General features: G+C 51.9%; 1 protein-coding gene across 7 annotated transcripts in view; it reads right to left on the reverse strand.

Annotated features, from left to right (window-relative positions):
* LOC117238016 (dachshund homolog 2) overlaps positions 1-25735 on the reverse strand; it is a 143952-nt gene that overhangs the window by 13973 nt on the left and 104244 nt on the right. For all 7 annotated transcript variants that reach the window (XM_033502517.1, XM_033502522.1, XM_033502521.1 and 4 more), the window contains one exon: positions 21187-21270. In XM_033502517.1, the coding sequence (XP_033358408.1) occupies positions 21187-21270 (84 nt within the window). The remainder of the gene's footprint in view (positions 1-21186; positions 21271-25735) is intronic.

Raw genomic sequence — 25735 nt, forward strand, 5'->3', positions numbered from 1 at the left:
AAACGATCTCTGCTTTCCCTCTATACCGCTCTTTGGTCGATTCGCGATTCCGCTGTATCTTTCCCTATACATTTTGATTCGCCTCGTGCCAGTCTTTCCGCGAAATCCAATCGTCTGGTATTCGAGAAGCTGCAACGACTCCTAAGGTGGAACGTTGAACGAGATCTATCCTCGGAAAGGGATAACGAGGAGCCAAGATTAGGGTCGTGGAAGCTGGCCGCGTACACTTAATGCGTAATTACGATTCATGAAGGCGGATGAACTGCGGCGTGTGGATGAGCGCGCGTAATCTTGCCCGAATACGTCCTCGAGGGCCGAGGAGCGGTCGAAACAGCCGTTACCCGGTGTTTAAAGGGGTTCTTACGCACCTACTCGAGACGCAGCAGCAGTTCGATCTCCTCCGACGGACAGCATCTGTGCTCTACGGCTCTCTCGATATCCATACAAAAGCCGTCCGTTGAATAACATTACGCTCGAGCCACGCCGCTCGCCGCGGACGATTATAGTCCAACGAACGTCGATAGTAGTTAGACCGTGTATCCTGTGCGAATGCTAATTTCGGACGGCTGGAACCGATGCTCGACCGAGTCCGTCCTTCGGGCTAATCGACGAAACCGCGAACCGATGTCTTCCGGTTCTCTGCTCCTCTCTCAACGCTCGTTTCTTTTCTCCACGCATGCACGTACGCTCACGTTTCACGAGGGGAGAGGCCGTTTTTTGTCGCCTCACGAAGCGCGGAGGATCGATTCTTCGGGACGACTGCCAGAGATTCACCGTGACAATCGTGCCTTCTCACCCTTCTCTCTTACGCGCCAGCTAGGGTCGCTTCTCGTTCAAATATCAATTTTGCGGCGACAACTTTTCGCCACCCTCCTCTCTACTCCATGACCCATATGGAAATGGAGATCGGTCATCGGAATCCAGTTTGCCAGTGGTAACATCCCCGAGAGGGTCAAACGCGTTCGGCTCCCTTGCCTGCGAAGGGTAGCTACCCTTGGACTGGTTTCCATGCCACGGAACGTCGTAAAGTCGAAAGCTTTTCGCTTTTACGTATTATTCTTTTATCCGATATCGGGATAGCCGGTATCCGGCGGCGAGGTATACCAGGGAAAATCCTCTTTCGTGCTCGTCCCTTCGGTTTTCCGGGCCACGAAATATTCTCGCGACCATTCGCTCGAGTAGCGTCTGTTTCGTCTCGCCGCTTGTTTTCATAGGACAAACTAATTTATCCTATTAACATCCGTTGTATACGTTATCGTCGGGCTCGGCGATTCTGTTTATCGGACAGACGAGCTTTAGATTCGCGTTGAAGGAAAGAAATCGAGAGGCTAGACTAGCGTAACGCGAACGAAAACGAAACACGCCTCGCGAAACTGCCTGCCGGGGCAACGATCGTGTTTCGAACGAGATTCAGGCCAACAGGCGGAAGAAACTCCAACGACCGCAGAAACAAATACGGAACTTCCTCCTAGCTTCGCTTCTTCAACGTTTTCGTCCACGTTTCGTCTAAGCGTTCAGGTGTGGTCGGACATGGTGGAAGCGTACCGGAAGAGACGAAACTTGCGACCAGTGCGGCGCTTGAATTACGCTACCAATATGAAAATGTTTACTTCGCGGGTGAGCGTGGGTCATTCGAAACCGACCGATCTGGTTACTCGGTCCAGCGCGCGGAAACGTAATAGCCGTAGTAGCGTTTTGCTCGACTTCTTTACCTTCGACTCGAACCCTTTGGCGAGATCGAAGAGAGAGATCGAAAAAACCGAGCGTACGCTCGATGTGTTCGTCCCTGACGAATCGATCGACGCGAAAACGAAGAAAAAGACGCGAATCTGGAGAAGAAGGAGGAGTCGATCCAGTTCGGTGGATTCGAAAGGGGAGGATCGCGTCGCGTCGTTGGTAACACGTCTATTCCCGGATAATTGTTTTAAAGGTAGCAATCGCTGTCGGGTTACGACCGGCATACATTAATTTAGCCCGATTTATATTATATTATCGGTAAGTATGATCGTCGATGGAGCGGGATGATAGGGCTGCGCCGTGATAACGCATTTCGCGCGCACGTTCGTCGGTTAACGGGAGCCGATTGACCTCGAAGCTCGTTACGTCCAAGGACTGGCAATTACGCGCCAATCAGGCTGCTATAGTGCAAGAAAGACAGAAAGGAATCCACCAAAGAAAGGCAAAAAAATAATACGATCGACAGAAGTTTCTCGAGTCGAATGGGACGCCGGGGGATCCGTATCTGCGAGTCGTTGCTTTATCGGTAGCGAGCAGCGGCAGTTTTCGGGGGCTTCGGCGCTATGGGACGCGTGTTTTATTGCCCGAAAACCGACAGATATCAGGATTATGTGTTCCATCGACGTCGACGCTCGTGTGCGCCACCCATTCGACGCGATACGCCGTCTACGGATCTCTAACGACGAATCGAGGGAACGAAAGAAGCGCAGACATTCTCTTCTGCTCGAACGGACGTTGACGCGAATTCGCGGCGTCCGTTTTCGCGTGGAAACTCGAACTCGGGGAAACTGTCTGGGCTTCGTTGGTCGGAAAATAAAAGTCGAATAAGAAGAGGAAGAGAAAAGGTAGGATAGAGGATCTACGAAACGGAACGAATCGCGTTAAATATAATGCGAACGAGTGCCGATGGCAAAGGCGGTGGTGGCGATGCAGAGTCCGAAAAACATTAGCTAGATGGTTATCGTGGTAATCGCGGGCCGAACCGATAAAATAAGATCAGAGCCTTTCTAATGCCGGGTTATTTTTTTAAATGGTTCGCTCGATCGGCCGGTATTCTTCATCCGTGTGCGCCTGCTCGCTCTTTGCCGGACGGCTCTCTCGGGGTGAAACTATTTTGACCTTTTTCGCGCGTAGACCTCGCATCGAACCGGATAATTTGGATTTGCAGTCGCGTAAGCGCCACCCTTGCCCTGCCCGATATTATTACCCCCTATAAACCTCGTATCTCGCAGAGAAGAAACCGGTGTTTCAAACTCGGTACCATCTGGACCTCTATGTAGAAGAATTTCGTTAAATATTCATACGGCGAAGAAAGCGCGCGATGTTTTCTCTACTAAAAGCAGAGCATTGTTCCGCTTTTTTCTGCCGGCAGCTCATAGCGTCCCCCGCGAACGAACCCCCGCTGTTTTTTCGCCTCCCCTATCGATACGCGATCCACGCGTCCACAGATTGCTCGATGACGTTTCATTTTTCCCCGAATATCCAAAACACCGATCAGGGGACTGGCATCGAGTTCCCGCAGCGTACTACAGCGAGAAATGTTTTAGCTTATCGCGTTTAATGCCATCCCTTTGCGTCACGAAGAGTCGAGGAAGCATCCCCTGGGAAACATACGGCAGCTTAATGGTGATTTTTTGTCGTTATACGACCGTTTTCACCTCGTTTTCGTTTGCCACGCGGACCATGCCGGACGTGTCAGCACGTCTTACCCAGGTTGCTCCGTAACGACACGGATTTTCTGATAGATTTCTCCTCGATGGCGACATCGTCGTCACGAAGGCGACAATGCGTATATCTTCCCTTCTCGGTGGAACGTACCGAGGATAAAGAAACGGAGAAACTTTTCTAACTCCCACGAAAGCGGAACAAGTAAAAAGAAAAAAAAAAGCGACCATCTCCACGCGGCAGTGTACGAATTAAATTCTTAAAGTTCCCTCCCGTACATGTCGCATTCCGCGAGTCCCCGAGACATCTAGAATCGAGTTACCTCTAGGCTGCTTCCGTCTCCGTACCGCTCGGGGGAACCGATATTAATTCCCATAAATTTCCTTTCAAACGTGCATGAATCCTCCCGCCGCCACCCCCAGTCTCGCCCCTTGAAACGCAAAGGACTGTTTGCCTTTTAATCCGAGTATGCAAAGAACGTTATTCTTCTTTTCCGTCGACAAAACGGCATACAGAAGAAAGGGACGGTGGATGGGTGCGGCGGAGTCGAGGCACCAGCAGCTTACGACGAGCTCTTGCAATATTTAACGACGCGATGAAAGCTGGCGAAATCCGAAAGGAACGCACCGTTACGCCTGGCGTCTTTAAAAACGAACTCGTTTGGCCTATCGGAACGGCTGCTCTACTCGCGAAGTGGCGCCTTAAACTGCTCCGGCGAAAGAGCCGAGGAATTGACGGTAATAGTCGGATTGCGAATGCACAAAACGGAGTAGGTTATATTACGATGGTATCTCGAAGCTGCATAACAGACTCCTAAGGATTCGACTGGAAGTTCCCGCGCAATTTGATCGTAATTACGATCTAGTCGAGAGTAGAGATTGTTTCAGTGGTGCGACCAGAATAAGAGCTGCAGGTCGAGAGACGCCTTAGACAGAGTGGCAGGGATAACCCGTTGGTAACTGGAGGCAAGTGGAACGTCGCGGCGCAGCACGGCGGAGCGGTCACCGCGATCCTCCTCCGATCGAAGACGTTGTTTTTCCGCGCGACAGCGGCTAACCGCGGGGGAGGCTGATTCCGAGCCGTATCGTAGAATGTCGGGACGCACGGCACGCGGAAAACGAGATCCATTCGAGTTGTTCTTTGAGGCGGCACCCGCAAAGGGAATGTTTGCGGCGTTCTCGCCGGCTGGAATGGAAAAAGGAGAAAAGCAGGGAACAGATTGAGTGGCGCGCGCAGAGAAAAGAGAGGGCAAGGAACGACACAGAAGTACCGGAAGGGTGGATGCGTTTCAATCGGAGACCACAGCCGCGGTCGCTTTTCTTTTCCTTTCGTTTCAGTTCCGTTCAAGTGGCTCTTCTCTCCGCCGCAAAACTCTACCGACCGACTCTCGGCCGTGTTTATACAATGTAATGGCTTGTGCCAGCATTGTGCTGGGCGGTCCAGCCACTCACCGTGCACGCCGCCGTTTCGCGATTCCCTTTCGGCATTCGTTTGGCACTTTATCACGCCCCTAGATTGCCGCATTAAACATCCAGCAAAGGGAATTTCGACCCTAGCCGTGTCCCCCGCCGCTCTTCACTAGCGTCACGCGTCCCCTGCGCGACCGTTTTCATCGAGATTGCCGTCCGAGTTCGCCGCGATTACCTTTTTCTCCGATTCGCTACTTCGTTTCTTTCTCCAAACGAAGAAATTTCCGTCTCTCTCTTTCTCTCTCGACACCTTTGACGTACCCCTTTTCTCTTTCGCTTTAATCAGCCGTCTCTTTTTGAACCAGGTACCTTCATCGCGCTCACGTCGCTCCGTCTCTGGCGTCTTTGTCGATCGATGACGCGTTTAGTAATTCAAGAGGGCAAAAGGGAAAAGGGACGAGAAGTAGGAGACTCTATGGAATTATGGCAGGTGGAAGACAGCCGACCTCCCTGGACGGCGATCGTCGTCTCCAATCTACCAGCAGATATACGGTGTCGCGTTACACGCGTGGCTAACGCTATCGACCGAGAGAAGGCCCGGCTTCGCGTGTACACGCCCGTACTCGCGCTGGAACGGTCGCGTTCCATCGTCCTGGATATAGGATTGCTACATTCAACAGCCGGGCACATTGTTTACGCGTACAGGTTCTACCACTGAAGGACTAATCCGTCTTTCGCGGAGGCCTGCGAGAGGTTTCTCAGATTCCTAGATCCGCGACGTCTTCTCGACTCAACCAAGTCGACCAATCCGATCCTCTGGAAGGGAGCGTAGCTACGGTTCGGAGCAGCGTATTCGTAGAAAGCCGGAGAAAACGTTGACGAAACGATCGGTCACGTAATACGTGCGAAGCACCGCGAACACTCCGAGCCGGATATGACTAGGACCGAACGATTATGCGCGGACTAACGTAATCGTGAACGGTATGGGAACGATCGTCGATGAATAAGTCCGGGCCGCGTTTCTCGAAGGATATCGAGAACAAGGGCTTCTTATGGCGCGCACCTTCGGGGCTTCCTTTCGCAACGAATTCCCTGAAACTTTTTCGAGAAACTTGACCGTCCGCAACCCCCTTTCACCTTCAGTCAGGTATCCGGACTGATTTTTATGCGATCCATTTTCGATCGAGACTACCTCGCTAGACTTCTCTATATATAAGTTCGTGTAAAATCACCCAAGAGTTATCTTACGTTCCTTAAGTCGTTCTGATTACGTAGGTGCAAGGAAGTTTGGCCTTTTACCGCGAAATTACGAGGAACAAGCTCGCGACGCGTTGCCGTGACGGCGCGGATAGAAGAACGGAGATGCGGTAATTGCGTCAAAGCCAGTCGACGAATTTCAATCACGCCCGGCTCCTCCCTCGTCGTCGGAAAATCATCCAGGCATTATGTATTTGCTCTCGAGTATAACCGGTTCGGTGGGTTCACCCTCGCGAAGTCGCCGCCCGAAGCTTGGCTCGGCTTTCTCTCCGTCTGCCTCTTGTTCTGCCTCGCTCGCTCTCTCGTTGAATTCGCGCGAGCTGTCGCCCTCGTCGCGGTTATTAATATTTGCCGACAATTACCGAACCGGCGACCCCTTTAATTCCGCTTCTCCACGACCAAGACACGTTCGAGAGATCGATTCGGAACGACCTTGTTCCTTCCTCGTTCTTCCACCTCGATGAACCTGCCTTTTTTCTCAACTCTTTCTCATTACGGACACCGTTTCGACACGAGATCGCTGTATTTGCGGCCGCGTCAAGAATGGAAAGAAGGCGCTGGCCATTACTTTATTACGTTCGACAGCCGAGGGGTTGCTCGATCGCGACCGAACGATCCATGGCATCGGGCCACGTATCAATACCGAAAATGCCTACGAGAAACACGCACAGAGGGCAGGGACTCCAGGCGATTCGACGAAAACCGGTCGCTTTATTCCGTGATATATGTGTGCATTAGTTGGCAGAGCTTCGAGGAAGCGGCAGTTGCTCTTCTAAATCCTTGTTAGACTAACTGCCTGCCGTTTCCTATTCGCGTCCACCAATATCGTTGCACATAGTCTTCTAACGATTATATCGTTCGGCGAATTTCCCAAGCGCTTTGATCGGTCGGAGCAGTTCTTGCCCAACGCGATTCCTCGTATTCGCGAATCTTAGTAAAGCGAGTCGGAGTTTGTGTTTGCAAGGCATCCGTTCGTCTCCCTCTTGTCCGGTTTCTCGAAGAGCTGCTTTGCCCTCGTGGAAACTAGATCCATAGTTTCGAGTCGAAGCTGGCCGTCGGAACGTGCCAGCTTCTACTTTGGGGATTGGAAAACCCATCAACGCCCGCGCAATGGAGAGGAAAGGGAGAGAAAGATAGTTTGGCGTCAGGCTCGTCCCAACCCTCTCCGACTACCTTTCTCGCTGGACGGTCCAGAGAACCCCTTGGTTCTCTCGCAAAGCTCTGTTAGGATCCCGGAGCCGTGCAGGAGCCCCGGAAGAGACCGTCCGTGAGAGGGGGAGACCGAGTAAGCTCCGCTTACTAAGTACGGTTTGCATCTAAGACGCTCACCGAGTTTAATTACGGGGCTTTGCGGTACCGGGGACACAGACGCGCCGGGACAACGAGGTGTTCTCGCCCGTATGGTCAGCTCCACCTCCAGTTGGATTCTTTGATCGGGAAGACACGAGGAAGCTATCGAGGGAATTTCCATCGAGACGTCTTGTTTCGCGATAAACGCCGTTCGTTGGTCCGGCCAGTAGCTTCTTACCGGGTAAGGGACTGGTAGTCGAAGGAAAATTGAATAATAGAATTCGATGGGTAAGGAGAGGAATTTGTTGAAAGGAAAAGCACGAAGGAATGGCGAAAACGAGGATCCATGGAGCGTGGTCAGGCTTGGCTAGGAGCGAGCGCATAAAAGCCCGTAGAATGACGTTTTACAAAGGGTCTATCAAGCGTGGAGCAATGTTGATGGGCAACAGATAAGCGGAGGGCCGGTGCAATTTCGCTCGGCGTGCAGCGGCGCAGTCAGCGTCGCCGGCGTTACGATTTTTACGACGCTCCCTTTACAACCGACAAAATGTAATTTTCTGCGATATGTGTGCGGACACCGTGGGGGTCGAAGCCACGACGGAAAGCCGGAGGAGACGGAACGACGCGACGCGAGCGGCAGAGTCGAGAATGGCAGGGGGAAGAATCGCGGAAGATGTAGGAGAGAGAAAGAGAGAGAGAGAGAGAGGGAGAGAGAGAGAGAGAGAAGAGACGATGGTCGCGGAAATAGCCGGTCGCTTTGGTCGAAAGGTTCTGCGGCGACCCTCGGTCAAGAGAGCGCGCTCCTCCGCTCGCGAGTATCCCTCGGGAAGGAATCGAAGGTTATTATAACGAAGGAGGATCGTATCGTTCGATTTACCGTAGCTATAAAATTTGAGGAATTTTCAAATACGTTTTCAAATACGACGTTTATAATAGCGGGGCGGGGGCATTCTCGGTCGCGTTCACCTTGGTTGGCAAATAATTTTAAGCGGCTACGCGGGACGTCGTGGCGTCGCGGCGATCGAATTATTGCGAAGGATCCGCGACTCGGTGTCGACCGTAAATTTCGCCGGACAATAAAGAACCGCGCCGGATGGGAATTCTTCGTCCAAAAGGGAGGACCGCCGAAAAAAAAGCAGAGCCAGCAACGAGCGCTTTCTCCTCTTGGTCGACTCGGTGCCGCGACCACCGAACGGGAGACCATCCACGCCATTCATTTTTTCCACATTCGAACACCGTATGACGCCAGTGGAGAGCCGTGTTTCTGCGCGACAACGACCTCGTCTTCGGTGGCGCAAGCCGAAAAAGCCTCGGTTCGTTCGGCAACGGAATTGATTTTTGGAATTTATCGTGGCGAGCTTCCGTTCGCCGCGGCTCGCTTCGCAATCGGCGCGTAAACAAGTCGAGTTTACGACAGGGTTGCACCCGAAAGCACCTTCGACCGGTTAATTGGAAGGCCGGTCTAATCGCGCCGCGGGCCACCGCCACGAAAGAGGCTTTGTTCTTTGTTCCGGGCGAACGCCTTCGCTCTTTCTCTCTCCTTTCTCATCCCTTACCACACTCATTCCATCCTTTCGCGTCAACCTTTCCTCTTTTATACTCTTTGTAGTTTAACTTCCGGTACAAAAGAGTCATCCGCTCGCTTGGCTCTTCGTCGTTCCCGGACCACTGCCTTCTCTTCTCCAAACTCTAGCTGGCCTTCGTGGCTCGAGTGAACGGGAGAAAATATTAACGAAATATTTCCCTTCGGTGTAATCTGATTTTGGAACAGGAAGAAGAACGAGAAAACGCGGGGATTTCGTCGGACTGGTTGAACGAACGATATGTGTATCGGCGAGCCATGTGGCGCACGATTTCGCCGGCAACGCAATGCGGCAGTCGCAGTTGGGCCGAGATAATTAGGTTTGAGTGCACTCTGGCCGCCGCAGTCGGTAACTCAGTTATCAGTGGACACCCCGCGTACAATGGCTATCACAACGGCATCAAACATAACGCATCAATTAACGTGAACAATAACCGAGCCGCGCCAGGGGTGACGGGAAGGGTAGATGGCGCGAGCTCCAACGTTCAGGGCCCTTTCTGCACCTCCGCAGCGACTACGCTCGCAACCGATGGCCGCTCTACTCGCTACCGATCGCCAACCACGTTCGACCCGTGTTCTACACGATCTGTAGAAACTTCTCCGCGCACGGTCTAATCGTTAGCTTTTTGTCCCTAGGAGCCTCCGAGTCTTTCAGCGTTCGACCCGAGGCGTCTGCGAGACGACCGAAGAACACAGACATTCCGTGCGTTCGTTAGCCGCGCGGGCTGATAACGAATTCGGCGAAGCGACGAAAAAGCAATATCCAGAAGACCGAATGTACGCGTGAATCTGCTCGCGTATGCGTGCCGGTACGCCTCTTCATCCATACATGCATATCCATAAGTGCGTGCTATCGCGAGGGAAAGGAAAACAAAGAGGTAGGGTGAATGTATAGAGGGATCGAGAGAGATAGAGAGGCGGCAAGGGATGAACGTTCGTATGCATCGTGCACGATCAGGGCCCTCTGGCGTATTCAAAGCGCGCAGCGTCGCTCCATCTCGAGGAATGCGGCAATCGATTATCACGGTCCTGCATATCGATACTACCGTCGGACACAGAGCCGCGCGGCGCAGAACCGCGCGCGTCGAGCCGGAGACAGCAGCGAAGAGAGAGAGAGAGCGAGGGAGAGAGAGAGAGGAGGAGGAGGAGGAGAAAGAGAAAGCATTGGGGGACGCCACACGCTAGACAGGGTGCAAGGGTGTCCGCTTAGCGCCGCTCTCCGCTACCCTGGCCACACACGCACACGCGGCCGACTAATGACATCGGCTCCTCTATAATACTCGTGCCTCGAATATCATCGGCCCGATATTGCCACCGCGAGAGATTAATGTTTCGTCCTAACCCATCCCCTCCTCCCTCCCGCTCTGCATCGCTCTTTGCTGCTCCGTTCTTTTCTGCGTGTATCCCTTTCTCCTGATGGCTGTCGACAGTTCTTTAACGACACTTGCCTATGTTGGGCGCGTGTCCTACTCAGACTTCTCGTAATCGTCGCGAACCCTATCGTCAAATCGTTCGCTACGATCGTGATGTTCGTGCAAACGAGTCGAGGGTAATCGAAATCGTAGAGTCGCTCTTTCCTTTTCCGTAAAGCAATTCGTTTCGTGCCAAAAGGAAAATGTTGGCATCGACGCGTCTGTCGTCGTCTGATCCGATAAACGTCAAAGCTAGACCCTGCCACTCTGGAAACTTGGAGACGAGTGGAGTTTCGGGGCACGGTGAGATGGTAGTTCGTCCGCGACAAGCGGCTAGAACGATAATGGCGGCTATTAACGAGCCGTATCGGGCGTGAAGACACCTGAGCCCAAAATATCACCGCGATTAATGCAATTACAGCTTACAAGTCCCTTCGGCTCTAAGACCTCCAGTATTACTAATTCATCGAGCGCGTAGATGTGTTTCCGGCGAGGCTTCGGCCTTCGTCCCGCCGCTCGATCGCCTTCCAACCTTCTCTCCCGTATTAGTACTCTCTTCCTTCCCTTCCTGCTTTCCCTCGACCTTCGTCGAGACCGATTTGTGCCGTAGAATGAGAGAACCACGAGATCTCGAGGTTGCGCCGCTCATCGCCGAATAGGTAACGCGCGTATCCAGCAGCCGGAAGCTGGTCGTTCCTTCACAAGGGTGGATGAAGAGGTAGGTTGGCAACGGATTACGGCATTTTCCGAGTCCCTGGCAGAGCGGTATCGGCTTTTGGCGGTTGCGGTTAACGTAATTACGCCGAAGGACCTATGCGGCCCCTCGCGCGAAACCGCGAACGTCTTAGCTCCGCGTCTCGGCCTCCGTCCTCGGCCGCTTTCACCCATCGTCTTCAGCCCCTCGTCGACCTTCCAACGTTCCGCAGAAAACGAGATACCGGAGCGCCAGTGTCTGCTAATCGGCGGATCTGCACCGCAACGCGTTCCAAATCAACAACGTTTCCCTCGCTCCCATCGTCTTGCATCAAACGCTGATCGAATTTTCCGGATTAAACGCCTGAGACCTTTTCGAATTGTTCGTTCCAACGCTACGTTCGTACGTAACGCTTTAACTCGCATTCACCGGTCGTTTCATCGAGTAGGAGTCATCGGATACTAAAACGTGTTTTTGCGTTAAACGAATGATCGTCGCGCAATTTGGAGTAATCGCGCGTAGCGCCATTCGATGACTGGAAAAGTTACAGGGCACGGCGATCGAGCAATTACGGGCGAGCGCCATCGCTAACGTGATCGTCATCGTCATCGATGTCCGGACGGTACACCGGACCAGGCCATCACGCTTTATTAGCGCGACGATCGGAACAATCGGTCCAATGATTACAGCCGAAACATAATCGTTAACGCGTACGACCCATTAATGACTATGGACCATTCTCGATGCCAAATTGGTGGCGGCGAATGGGCTCGCGAGAGAGCGGATCGCGCGCACTCCATATACGCCTGCATACGCGCGGTATGCGTGTAACCGCGTAAACGCGGACGCTTCACGCGGTCGATGATGAACGTATTTGCGCCGCCCGTTAATCCCCGTTACGACGAATCAAAATGTAAACGCCAACATGCCCCGCGTTACCGCCTGACGACTCAACCCCGCACTTCCATTTTCTCTCTCTTTCTCCTCCACCGATCTTTCCGCTGGCGTTACGCGCGGGAACTTTTGCGTACTCCGCTGTGGAGGAAACGCGTGTCTTGCCGGGAGCTACTGGCTTTCTCTGTCTCTACCCTCCTCTGCGTTTCTCCCTGTCCCGCCAAATCGCTTCGTTCCTCCATAATTTATGAGATTCTCCGTCTGTCCGTGAGGCCTTTCCTCGCGACGTTATAATTAGAAATATGCTTACGGCCGTAATTCCGGACGAAGCGGAACAGAACGGGTGCAGTGGGTTGGGGTGGTTCGAAAGGAGGGTGAGCACGTTTACTGCCAATAAGGGACGCATGCATAATAGAAAGCCGTAGATGGTAGCCGACCGGCCGACAGAAGGACTTACACGGGAATGCTACTTTACGACGACTCGTATTACGAGGGTTGCGGATTCGTCGTCTTTCATACGAGCGGCCCGCACCGCTACGATATCGAATCCGCATCCTCCGGACCAACCAGAGCTAACAGCCAGCCGTCCTCTTTCCGTTCTCTCCTTCTTTCATATAACAGGAAACGGGGAATTATTGCGTCGCTAGAATCCCAAATTTGCCGCACCACACGCGAAATACCTCGCGATATACGAATTTCTTGCGTACACCGAGGAGGATGGCGCTAACCGGCGACTGTAGCCGGTTGAATATTTTCATCGGAGAGACGAAGGAGATTCGCGAATGCCGCAACATCGACCGCACCGTCGTGCACAAAAATGGTCACGCCGCGGAATTCGGTTTAGCGAACCTCCGCATTGACGTCACGCTGGTTTACCATACACCGCGATACGAATGAGAGAAGCTTGGCAGAGTTAGGGGGAGACGAGCCGTGACCAACGGGGAGGGGAAAGAGACAGAGGTGCTCGGGGTGTCGTGTTTGCCCGGAGTAGGGTGACACCGGCCCTAATAACGGGTTACCAGTTACGTATGGACATTTATTTATTTACGCCTTCCGCGAGGAATTTCGCGTGATTCGAGGTTTAAATACAGAGCGGTTAACCGAGGAAAACTCGTTTCTGTTCCAGATTATGTTACGTTTCAGCGAGGGCAGTCGCATCGATCCTGAATCGACTGCAAATACAAATTACGCGTAAAGAGATATAAGAAAATTTGGAATTTTCGAATGGAAAGAATCAGGGATTCTTTTCGCTCTTATCGAACGATCCAGCACGATGGTTTACCTTAAAGGATCGGCAGCTCACGAGGTACAAAGCTGCACGCGTTCCACGACGGTCTGCTCGCGAGGATGGCTATGCTTCGGTACGCGCAGAATTTTCGCAAGCGCTTCTCCGCGCGTAACGGAAACGATCCGAGTTTGCGTTCGCGCGGACTGGCGAAGGAAGAAGAGGGAGAGGAAGAGGAACAGGAAGAGAAAGACGAGGAAGCCGACCACGTATGCACACACGCGCGCGCCGAGCGCTCAAGTAATTCGCGCAATTTCATCTAAATTCCGCAGCAACAAAATTTCTCGCGTCGTCGTCTCTGTGCCTGCACGACTCGTACACAAACCAGCAGAAGGGTTAAGCATGTACGCGTGCTCTCCTAGGTAGAGCGGAACACCAGCCTCCCTAATGGTATTTCTTACGCTCCTTATTTATCACGGGGTAGGCCGACGCGCGAGCGAGCGTACGCGAACATACCCGCTCTCGACGTTATTACGAAATACGATTAGGTCGGTACACCACGGTACTCTCTTTCGTTTCTCGTCTCCACCCTCCTTCCGGTTGCCGAGCCTTCGGCTATTTCGAATATTCGCGCGTTCGAACGATGTCGATGCTCGAAATACCGTTTCGTGCATCGAACGACTCTGTTTCGCGCCTTTCGTTCACCGCGATAATGGCCGGTCTTTTTACGTTACGGCCTCTCCAACTGGCATCTCAACGAAACCGTCTTTTTAGAACACTCAGCAGATACAAAGTTTCGCGCGATTGCTTAAACGTTACACGCGAACTCTCTACTCGAGAATTCGCTCTCCTCCTCTTTTTTTTTTTCACGCGGTTTTTAGAATACACGATCGCGTCAGCGTGTTCTTTGAGCAAGCAACGTTTACGATAATCGTGCGAATTTCTCCGGTAATAAATCGTGGAAAGACGTGCTTACGCTCCGCCCTGACAGCAAGATGTAACTAGACAGCGGAGCAGAACCACCGCCTATTTCCCGGTGGAATCGCTCGTGCCTGCTCGGCTGCGTAAATAAGCTGTCGCGTTTTATTTCTTTCCTCTCCCTTTCTCTCGCCGTCTCGTGGAATATTCCACCCGCTTGCCGAGAATATTGCGAGCAACCGGTTGCACGCTTGGCCAGGTAGCCGAGAAATTCACCCCTCTGGCTATGCCGGGCTTTCATCGACGCTAACTTTTCTTCGAGCCGCGTGTCCGTATTTAATCCTCCTCTATTGTCCTCGACTCTCGTTCCTTCTCTTTTCGCGACTCACCCGCCGCCAAAGTGCTATCGCATAATGGCGATTACGCAATTTCCTCTTGTCCGCTGATTCGTGGATCAATCTCCTCGTATCGATTATTCTTTCCCCGTACTTCTCCGAGATTTCGAATTTAATACTTGGGAGGAATCGATCTTTTCGCGGCCGTATCTCGCGAATCTCTGCTGGTTCCTCGGCTGAAAGCGGCCACTTGCGTTAAGGTAACAGCCGATCTATTTTTACGTAAGGGGTTGGCCGGCATGGACGCGGCGCGTATCGGCGCGTACGACGCGTAAACGCCGCAGCCCGAGGCGTTTATCAGCGCATTAACAATTATATTACGGAAGCTCACTGTTACGCGCGAGCGAATTCATACGCGTGCCTTCGGGGCTCCGTGGGGTGAAAGCAACCGTCGAGGGAAAAAATACTCCGGTAAAGGAGATCCGGAGAGCAGTGGCCAGCAAGTTGAGCTGGTCCATTGGGATCTACGATCTGTAGAAGCTCTGGGCGATTCTATTTACTTGGAATCTACGAACGATTCTCGTGACAAAGTTGCCGCGTTTGTGTCGAGGGACTCCGTGGCATCGATCGTTCGCGGAAAATGTCGCCGCCGAAAGGAAACGAGTCTGGGACCTATTTGAAGAGGAGAAGGGGCTGGTGGTTTTCTCTGGCCCTTCGGTCAGCTTTGTTCTCGCGCTTGGTAGAAAGGGTTGAAGGAGCGAGCGTAGACCCTCGACAGCTTCGGTTACCCTTTGGTCGCGTCGTAACAGTGGCTGTGATTTAATTTTTTCTCGCTGTCCGACAGAGAAAGCGACCGGGAGGGGAGGGGTAGGCAGAGTGTCATATTCACGACACGGGCCGATGGATGGCGCAAAAGCAAGAGAGACAGCTGGCCCTCGGCCATTGAAGGGCCACACCGGCAGAGCGAAATCAAGCGGGGGTTCGTGCCGGTGCCAGCCGGAGAGCCAGAGAAACGGACAGGGACGAAGCGAGAAGGACAAAGGGTGCGACGAAGACGGAGAGGAAGAGAGAGAGAGAGAGAGAGAAAGAGAGAGAGAGAGAGAGTGAGAACGGGGGCGAGGACGAGTAGTCTCGGCGAGACTTAATTAAACAGCGGGCAAAGCCAGGTTAGTTCACAAAGTGACCGCGGCACCTACCCCCTTGTAGCCACCAGCATCGGCTCTTCGCCGATATAGCTACCTTCTGGGGATATACTAGCCCACGTATCGGCTTCCAACGGCGAACGACCGCCGCCGCCAGCGTCCACGTCGCTTTACCTCCGATCGACCCATCGAACCAGGTTTTATCGCGCGTACCCCGACTTTTCCAAGATTTTTAATCCCCTTTCTATCGACTCTTTCCCTTCCGAGCACACGATATTCTTGGCACTACCCAGCTCCGCTCCAAAGAACGTTCGAATCTCAGCCCCGCGACGGCGACTTTGCTCTGCTCTACTCTCGGCTCTTTTCCCCGAAGCACAAAGCAGAGACCGGCAAAAAATTCGCGGAAAAATCGAAGCCGTGCACGATGCCCTGGTACGGGGACGGTCCAGAGGCCAAAAAGGGCTGCTGTTCGGTGGCGACACCTTTGTCGTGGCGCTCTCGCATCCCCGCCACGAAGGGGAAAGAAGAGTTTATTTTCGCGGGGCGGTGGCGAAAGCGTGACAGAGTAGTCGCCGGTGTCAGCGTCGCCAACCGACGTTCTTTTTATCTCAAAGCCGTATCCCTTTTGCGCCTCTTCTGTATTCCTCAATTTCCAATGAGTCGGAATACGACATGAAACGCTAAACTGCCACAAAGGGGGTAAGCCGCTCTCACCGGTCGAACCCTTTGCCCGATCTGCTCTCTCCTCGCAGCGCTGATCGAGGTGGAACCTCGTCCCCCTCGCTCTACCTCTCTTCCCGCCCTTTCTCCCGTTCGATTCTTTGTCACACCGCATTAGATTCGCTTCTGTTCCTGTCATTATTCGGAACGAATTCGCCAGCCATTACTGGGCGAAGACTCGCGGAGATCGTTAAGTCGATGACGGTCTCCTTCCTTCGCGTCGATCGTTCTAGTCGACGATTTTCCTCCGCCGTGATGAGTCATCGACAAAGTTGGTACCAGAGAAGAAGGAGGAATCCGGACTCGATCTCGACGGTTCGTTCGAACGAACTAGTTCGTCTCGAGTAAAAACTTCCAAATTCGTGTGCTCGTGTAAACCGTTTGCATAGCCGATCTTCTTTTTACTTATGTTTAAATTAGACCGAGTTGTTGTATATACGTTCTCTAAACCGACATGGTGACGTAACCCTATATTAACACATGTCTTTCGTTTACTTCCAACACGCATCCGATTTCCATCATAAACCGTAGAAACGCTAACTACGCGACTACGAATATTTCCGGGCAGAAGATATTCGCCCCATCGTCTCTGTCATAGCGAGTCTCCTAATGTTTGTCCACCGCGGTGACTTTGTTCTGGCGCAACGATCACGCCGGGTTTCCGGTTGCGGGATTCAATGAATCAGAATGGTCGAGCAAAGGATTCGTAGGCCAGGCGAAGCCAGAGGAAGGGTGGTAATCGACACGTTTCCACGCAGTAGCATCGTCGTCGAGGAGCAGAAGGACGTCGACTGCGTGGATGGTCAGACGGAGACACAAGGGAGGACAACGTTGTTGCACGCATTCCCCCGTCCTCCGGTTGCCTCGAGAGCAGTAACAATGCCGGGGAGGGTTCCGGCGTTCGGTGTGTGTAAACGTTCACTTCAAAGCAAATCAGCTATCGTTACGCACGGGAGCACCGACGTCATCGATGTCCATACCCGTTGCCGGTGTTGTTGTTGTTGTTGTTATTGTCCTCCTCGTCGTCATCGACGTCGTTGTCGTGGTTGCAAGCTCTTTTGAGAATTAGCTCTTCGAAGCTCGTTCGAAGATGACACAGCAGCGGGTTGCTTTGCGTCGCGACAGATACTTGGGTGGATATGTTAGTCACGGACTATTGATCCAGGGGATGAATCTAATACGAGTAATTATAGGATGCCGGTGTATCGTTGACGAGCATCGCGTCAGAAATCTTTGAGGGGATCGTCAACCGTGAACGTGCAACTAATGAACGGTTATCATTCCTCCGTCGATCCGAGCTATTCGATTTAGGCTTATTTCAGCTTCAACTTTGACATATACCAACGGGACTTGTTCGAGTTTGAATCGCCGCGGCGTCGTTCGAGTTTTAAAATCCGTATTACCCGCGATGGTAAATATATAGCTGCGTAAACTCGAGGATAGCGTGACGCTGGTCGAACTGGGGTTGAAACGCGGCAAAGTCCCTTGGGTCCCAATTACACCGACACCCGATCCAGGCATTACAGGCCGGCTAATTCAAGGGACGAGGAGTGTCGCGCGTATAAATCTCGTCCGGTTGATTGTACAGTTTCAATTCTGTTTGTCGCCACCGTGCCGTGTCGAAACGAGGCGTCGTTGCATCGGGGTAGCTGCAAAACGATTATTCTCTTTCACCCGGTTGTCATCCCTCTTCCCGTCGATCATCTTTTTTTTTTTGGTTCTTTTCCTTTCGCTGTCTCGGGGAAGAACGACGATGGTGTACGAACGATGCGAGAGACTCGCGCTAAACGAACGAAACCGAAAGGACGCGGAAGAGGAAGAAGAGCGCAGGCCGCGCGAAAGGGCTGTTTCTCTTCGGCGACAAAAGGTTCGGTTAATTACAGGAAGGCCGCAAGTTCTCGTAAAGCCGTGGCAAAGGCAGCTGTCGGCTCCCAAGGCGACCCACGGGTTTACGGAGGTTTACGCGCGTCGAGGGCTTTTTGCTCCGGAGAAAACGCGCGTAGGTCGTCGTTCTGTTGGTTGACGCGTGACGTCGGCCAGAATTTCCGGCCGCGGATCCAATCCAGAACAGCGTCGCTCTTGTTCCGCGTTCTATTTGTTATCCTAGCCGCCGTCCACCAATCGCAGCCTTTGGCTCGATCTTGCTCTTCTATTCCCTCGATGACGGCGTAGCATCGTCGTCGTGGTCGTCGAAAAACCGCGAGCGCGATTAACGACTTTTGAAATCCGGTTCACGTAAATTCTGAAGACAACGTGGGAAACGTTGTTCGCGTTCCTTCCGCGGGAAAAAACCTCCTTTTCCTCGTGCACACGCGGCGTGGACAAACAAACGTCGCTTTTTCAACCTTTTCCAAACAAAGCGTGCGTTTCGAAGAGAACTCGAACGAGGAAGTAACCACGTAAAGATTCTTTCTCGTTTGTAGGGAAGACGTGGCAGCGGCGGATTGTTCGGTGTATCGGCCCGTGCAAAGGTCATCTCATTGTTCGACGAGAGCAACGCGTGTCCCATTACAAATCCCTCGACCGGCGCGGAAGAACAACGAGAAGGTACCGTCTCCTTGCAACCCCTGCTAAGATAATACGGCCTGTCGGTCCGCGGGGGGTCGGAGATTTCAACCTTTACCGAAATGCCAAGCGGGGCTTTAAACGGGCTAATAACGCCGCGCCCCCTTCCATCCCCTGTCTACCCTCCGATTCCCTCCTTATTGCGCAAATTGCCTTTGCAAGCACGAATAACACGATACGCCATCAAATTGATAAAGACATCAGGCTTGCCACCGACTTCCGGGTAACGTGACGAACCAACCTATCCGTGACGTGGAGAAACGTGAGTATCTTTCCTTCGGAGAAGCAAGCCAATGTCAATGTTTCTTCTGTTTCGTTGGTCGTCGATACGGGATCGTTTGTATGATTATACTCCCTATGAAGGGTAATAGGCTGGGGTATTATAGGAAGAAAGCAGTTCGCGATGCTTTTCATTTGCGCGCCGGTCATTAGCCGAATGAAAGACGATGGTCTTAGCGAACGGTTGCGTCAATATTCTCCGATGATCGATCATCCGACCGGAACCACAGGAGGCCTCGCGCAAATTAAGTATCGTCTTACGCTGGCCGCCGCCTTTAAGAATTCTCGAAAATACGAGAGAGGCGAACGAAAGCGGCGAACGGACGAGAAACACGGAATTCGTAGCAGCATCGATCATCGCGTCGATGGGTGAGAGGAACCAAAGGAGGGAGACGAGAGAGCGGCAGAGAGGCGAAAGCAAAAGTTTTGCACAGAAAGATAAAGGTTTCTATACTGGTTTGGGCAGGGGGGTGGGGGGTGGGGGACGGTGGACTATTTCCTATATTTGCGATATCATAGAACTTGCTTGACATTATGGGTGGCGTCGGGGTTGAGCCAAGGGATAGATGGGCTATTCCGTGAGACCGGCTGTCATATTCATGTATTGACACTGAGCTGGTTGACTAATGGACTGCTGTTGTCAGAGGCTCGTGTTACCGCGAGGGCCCGGCCCCTGCAACTCGTTTTTCCTGCGAATCGACCGAAACGCGTCCACGGCTATACCACGACGACGACGTCGACGTCGGCGTCGACGGCCGCCTCTGATGCCAGCCGAATCGACGTACCAAAAGAAACGAAAGGGAAAAAATAAAATATCGGCTCGATCGAGCGAGTGGATGATCGACGCGAACGAAAACGCGCGCGCCGCTTCTCCCTGCCCCCGGAGAGCCACTCTTTTTGGTACGAAGCGCAATATAGCGATCGTGCGCGCGTCCGCCCCGAAGCACGCGGATATTCCTGTCGGTCTTCTCGACTTTTACATATTTATCGCGTCTCGCATTGTGCTCGCGTCAGCCGGGACGCCGACATCTTTTGCCAGGAAAATCCGCGATATTGAATTTACCTGCCACCCTTCTGCCGCTAACGTTCCACCATCTCCCTCTTTCCTTCGTCCAGCAGCGAATCGATTCGCTGGCATCGAAACGCTTTCACTCGTGAACGATGCTTTCCTGCAGTCTCGTTACGTGTGTCTTAATTCTCAAATAGACGATCGAGTCACGCGGCCGACGTTTGCAAGCAAAAAGAATTTCTCGAGTGATTCATCGACCACGCGGCGACTCGCGACTCAGTCGCTCCGCGTAACAGAAGTCTCGAATCTCTCGGGCGAGATCTCGATCCGGCAGGCGCGACACAATGCACAGATCGCTCCTGGTGCTCGCTTTTTCCACGCGAGTCGAAGAAAGGAGAGAGGAAGAAGGCACGGACGGACAAAGGGGAGAGTGGGTGTCGGTGCAGGATCGAGTAGGTGGTCAAAGAGAAGCGGAGCCCGTAAACGCGAGACGACTATTCTATTACCGACTGACATTCGATACAAACTTGGTCGAGCGATCACGGCCTTTGCCGCGGTCCTTCCACGTTTCCTTCCTTCCTACCTCCGACCCTGTTTCCACCCTTCGTTCCATTAAAGTCGCGAAACAGCCGGGACGAAGGCTGGTCCGAAGGAGGAGAAGCACGGCCAAGAGTAGTCGTGAGTCTGCAGCAGGCTGGAGCGAGAGTCCTTCGAGACTGGAATAATAGGATACGCTGGGACCTACGAGCGTAGCGAACACTTTATAGCGGCGTGTCTCTGCGTGGCTGCTTTGATTTATCGCGGAGTTAAACGGCTCGACGCGGGAACGCCCTCTGAAACCTCCTCTTCTCGCGGATGATCGTACGTCGCGGGCGTACTATGCACGAAAAGCTCGTTTACGTGGCCGCTAGATTCGTCGTAAAGAGTATCCGTTTAGTCGGGGACAGGCATCCGTAGACGCGGTCGATGGAATTTTGCGTGACGATATGGCCAGTAAACTGACACGATGTCTAGTCATCGTTCGAAGCAAACGTTAGGAGATTGGATACTCACCTCGAACCTTTTGCTCGTCCTGGAGCTGTCGCTCGAGGCTGTCTTTAACCTCCCTTTCTCGAAGAACGTCCATCTTCAGTTCGGCTGTAATCAGAAAAAGAGAAAATATTTCATTTCGGTCGTCGTTCGACTTTCGGGATCGAAATGATCTTGTATTTGGAATTATTCTGGAAGTTAAAGATCGAGTCGAGTTATTCGCCGACGACCTTCTTCGTCGTTGCTTTAGCCAAAAGATAGCGCGGCAGAATATCGTACGGTCTGGCGGGTTCGTGATTAAATCCAACAGACGACGACCGGACCAGAGCTCGCGTAGTTACCTTTAATAGAATTACATCGAGACGATACCGACCGCGTTCATCCTAGCTTGTCTCTAAGACGTTCGCCCTTTCTCCGTCTTTGCGAACAACCCCCGTCACCCTTGGGACTCGCCACGCTAAATTAGCCATTTCGAATCTCGGCAAGAGGGTGGTAGGATCGTCGTCGTACGGAAATTCGCATTTCTGACTGCGAGTCCCCTTGATTCTTGATTCGGTTTACGAAACACTGCGAAGTGGTTGAAGAAACGTGCCTGACGTTGGATTATCGACATTCTGGAAGCGAGTAGATCGGGCTCGAAGCCCCTGGGAGAGCGAGTCAGGTATCGATGAAAAGGAAAGAAGTCGGTTTTTAGCCGGTGAAACGTTCCCAGGGTCTAAATCAAGCGGGCTAATTCGGTTTAACGGAAGAAAAGAAAGCAGGAGAGGGGAAAAAACGAGCCACCCTCTTTCTGGTTGTCTGCTTCTCGAATTACGTTGGTAGCCAATGAGCCGCGCAGTTCGTAACGCGTCTCGCGGCTCATCGACCGATAAGCCGCTCGTTAGATCGCTACCAATTTGCGGACATTTCGCAGGGTCGTTTTTCTCGCGATTCTTCGAACGCAATAAAACCTGCTCGATATGGTAACGACTGGGTGAAACGACCTAATCCGCTCGGGGGAAGCTAATCTACGTTCCATCCCTCGTGAAATATACCCGATTATTCCAACTTCAATATCGTTGTAATTCCTCTTCTCCTTTGTACCGTCCTATACGAAGCGAAGCGAATACCGGAAAAGATATCGCGTTGGAATATGTAACATATAAATACTGTAAGGAGGATTTTGTTGGAAACATAACTTGCGAAAAGCGAATCGGTTCGGCAACGGCATCGAAAAGGGCAGAATCGCGCGATATCCGCGGAGATGCACGGGGGCAGGGTGACGAGCCACGCGGAGAATCAAGCCGGTAGATTAGGTAGGGGCGCGCGTCTCAGCAGTCTGCCGGCAATTTGAGAGCGTTTGCGAGGTCCATTAACGGCGGTAACTCTTCACGACCGGCCGCCACGAAGATTCAATTTGAATGCTAACCAGAATAGGAAGTTCGCGCCGGAGCCCCGCCGCTATGTGTATACGTTACGCGGCTGCCCCTTCCTGCCGTGCTCCCGCCTGTCCACCACCCCTCACCTCACCCCTTTCCACCCTGTTATTGCCAATTTCGGCGCGTTTCTGCAGCCCACTTTGCGATCGTTTAGATTATCATCTCTCCCGGTTTCTCTTTCTCTCGTCCCGACGTTAGGGTCTCGTTCGACTCTCTTCTCTTTCCCCCCCCCCCCCCCCTTACATCCCCGAACCTCTATGCTCCTCTCTGCCTCGTCTACCTTTTCCTCAGTACCTAACGTTTCCGGAGATAATTGAACTTTATTAGAGATCGTAGCTGATGCGAACGTCAACCCTGCCGCCTAGGCCCGATTCGAATCGACTCGGTTTAACGATCACCCTGTTTCTACTCTCGTTGCCTCTCTGCCCCTTTCACCATCCCTTTTTAAATATAACTTTTCGATCCTATGTATATGTCGGGTTATCATTAGGATTTAAGGCGCGTAATGATTCTTCGTTTGAATTAGCCATTGTTTTACGAAACAGAGAATATATTTACGCGAATAAACAAGATTTTACAAAATATTATGAATATTGAGTTTAATAAATGATAAGATTAACAAACGATAAGTTTAACTAATAATTAGATTAAAGAATAATAAGTTTAACGAACAATAAGAGGAACGAATAATATGACTTACGAATAATAAATTTAACGAATAATGAGATTAACGATTGATAGGTTTTACGAATAATGAATTTAATTAACGCTATTAACAATGTTCCGGGGTTCAAACGAATCCACGGTCAACGGGATAACTCTTTACTATGCGTAGAATAATTTTAAACACAAAAATACGATTGCTGAGACACTCGGTAAATTGCTCGATGTATCACTTTTCCAGGCGATCACACGAATGAATATCCGATGAAAATCTTTTTCGCTATACGACTGCATTTGTTTGTTATATGCTCGCTGGAGGCATCGAGAAGGTTCCAATCGTTGTTGCTAGGCAATTTCTGTCAAAAGTTTGTTGTATACTCTTTGGAAACATCGAGAAAGATCCAAACGCCGTTGCTAGGCAGTTTCTGTCTGGAGATTGATTCCCATTATATCGACATCTCTAAAGTACAATTCTATGTGATTTCTAGAGAGAACAATACAACCGATCCACACCTTCGTCAGGCAAAACGATTATCCCGTGACCGCGGCTACGTTCGGCGACCAGTTGTCACCTCGAACCCACTTTCGCTTTCACAAATATCAAACAATTACAAATGACAATTGCTTAATTACAGTTATGATAAAATCTAGGCTAAAGCAGTAGAAGGCTTCCTCAAAATTGCAAAGGGAAGGCTCCGGTTTTCTTTTCATCTCCGACATATATATATGTATACATTTTAGAGAGAATCGCGAACAAGTCGGAAGTCAGGAAAATCAATTCCTCGAAGGCGGTGCGGAGGGTACGCGGCATGGGGTTCGAGCTTATTGAAATTCGACCGCGAACTCGTGGCCATTAAAATTTCAGGGATTAACGTTGGCCGCGATGAACAACTGCCACGTAAGAAAAGTCGCCCTTTGCAAGAGGGGTGCGCTTCTCAGTCGTCGTTCCCGCGTCAATTAGACGTTCCCTAATCGCGAGTCGCTCCATAAACTGTGAATTACGCGCTGCTTGTTACTCGGACGGACGAATCTATCGAATGCGGTCTTGCTTGCCTTCGTCGTACCTCGCCGATCGAAACTCTGCCTTCGCCAAACCGTTCACCTTCTCTCCTTCCATATCGGTTTTCCTTCTCGTTATCTGCGATCGTTCAGGGTGTCTCGAAGAGGCTCGAATGAGTTTCGTTATCGCGGATCGTTTCAGATTCGAGTCGGCGATGTTTCGAGCCGCGAGTCGGCGCAGCTGTCGCGCGACTCGCCTCGTTAAGACCCGGACGAATCGTCGGAGGGGCGAGTATCACCGCGGACTATCGCTTCGCGAAATCGAGTTTAGACGAAGGATCATCGGCGATAATAATATTCACGGTAGCTCGAGCACTCTGGCTCGGCAACAATAACGGTGCAACGGAACGTGCATGCCACTGTTCCCGGAGCGATTCATGGTTATTGATTAGTATATGGTTGGCGGGAAGACGGGAGGCGGCGGTGGCGGTGGCGGTGGCGGTGGTGGTGTAGCGTTCACATCCCCCGAGGGCTTGTACGACGACGTGTACGCACGATATAGCTTCTGCACGACGCTAAGATATTCGCAGGGCCTCAGGCCACCCTCAGAAACAACAATGTCAACTTAGCCGTGCGCCGTGCCCTGCAATCGTTTGAATAGTATAATGTAGCTTTCGTGTTACGCCCTGCCGCCCTCCGACACGCGTCCATCGATATATCGCCGCCTTCGACCTACGCCTACGCCCACGCAACGTTCTTGATCGTCTCGCGGATTCGCCTAACCGCCGCTCATCTTCGTCTTCTTCTGCTATCACCAGTGCGAGATTGACAGGCGTTTACGAATTTCATTTCGATGGATCACGGGCCTGGTGATAATAAGCCGCCGTTGGGAATCGTAGATTAGACCTGTAGATTGTTTTGCTAATTTGCAAATCCGAGGATCGAAAGCTCGACTCTGGTATTCTCTTATTCCCTTTCTGCCCAATTTTCCGAAAATTCCGCGAGCGCGGCTTGTTCTTTCTTCGGAGAAGATAGCTTTCTCGATTATTACACGGAGAAATTTTCGTCGTTTCCGAATTTCACAAATTTCTTAACTCGAATGTCGATTAATCCCGCGATTTGCTTTATTTGCACGCGCAATGGTCTCCCCTCCTGGAAAGAAGGCCCTGCCGAAACACCGATATTATTGTTTCCACCCTTGCATATTATAAACGCGTAACGATCGTTCTGCCGTATATATTCGCAAGTTTGTCCTTTCCCGCGGGCATAACGTCTCCGCGCGGCACTTCAATTGTCTGTGACGTTCACGAGCGGAAACACGTTCTTCTCCGAGACTCCCACCGTGACGATGAAGTTAAAAAGTTACCCCGTTATTATCGAATCGCGGAACCACGATCCTCGGATCGATCAAGATAGAATAGAAGGGTAACGCAAGGCGTTTCGCGACTTTGCTAGATCGTAAGACGACGAGAGGCCAATAGTTATCCTGCACG

This window comes from Bombus vosnesenskii, unplaced genomic scaffold (assembly GCF_011952255.1).
Source record: "Bombus vosnesenskii isolate JDL3184/JDL3185 unplaced genomic scaffold, Bvos_JDL3184-5_v1.1 scf7180000013431, whole genome shotgun sequence".
NCBI classification, from domain to species: Eukaryota; Metazoa; Arthropoda; class Insecta; order Hymenoptera; family Apidae; genus Bombus; species Bombus vosnesenskii.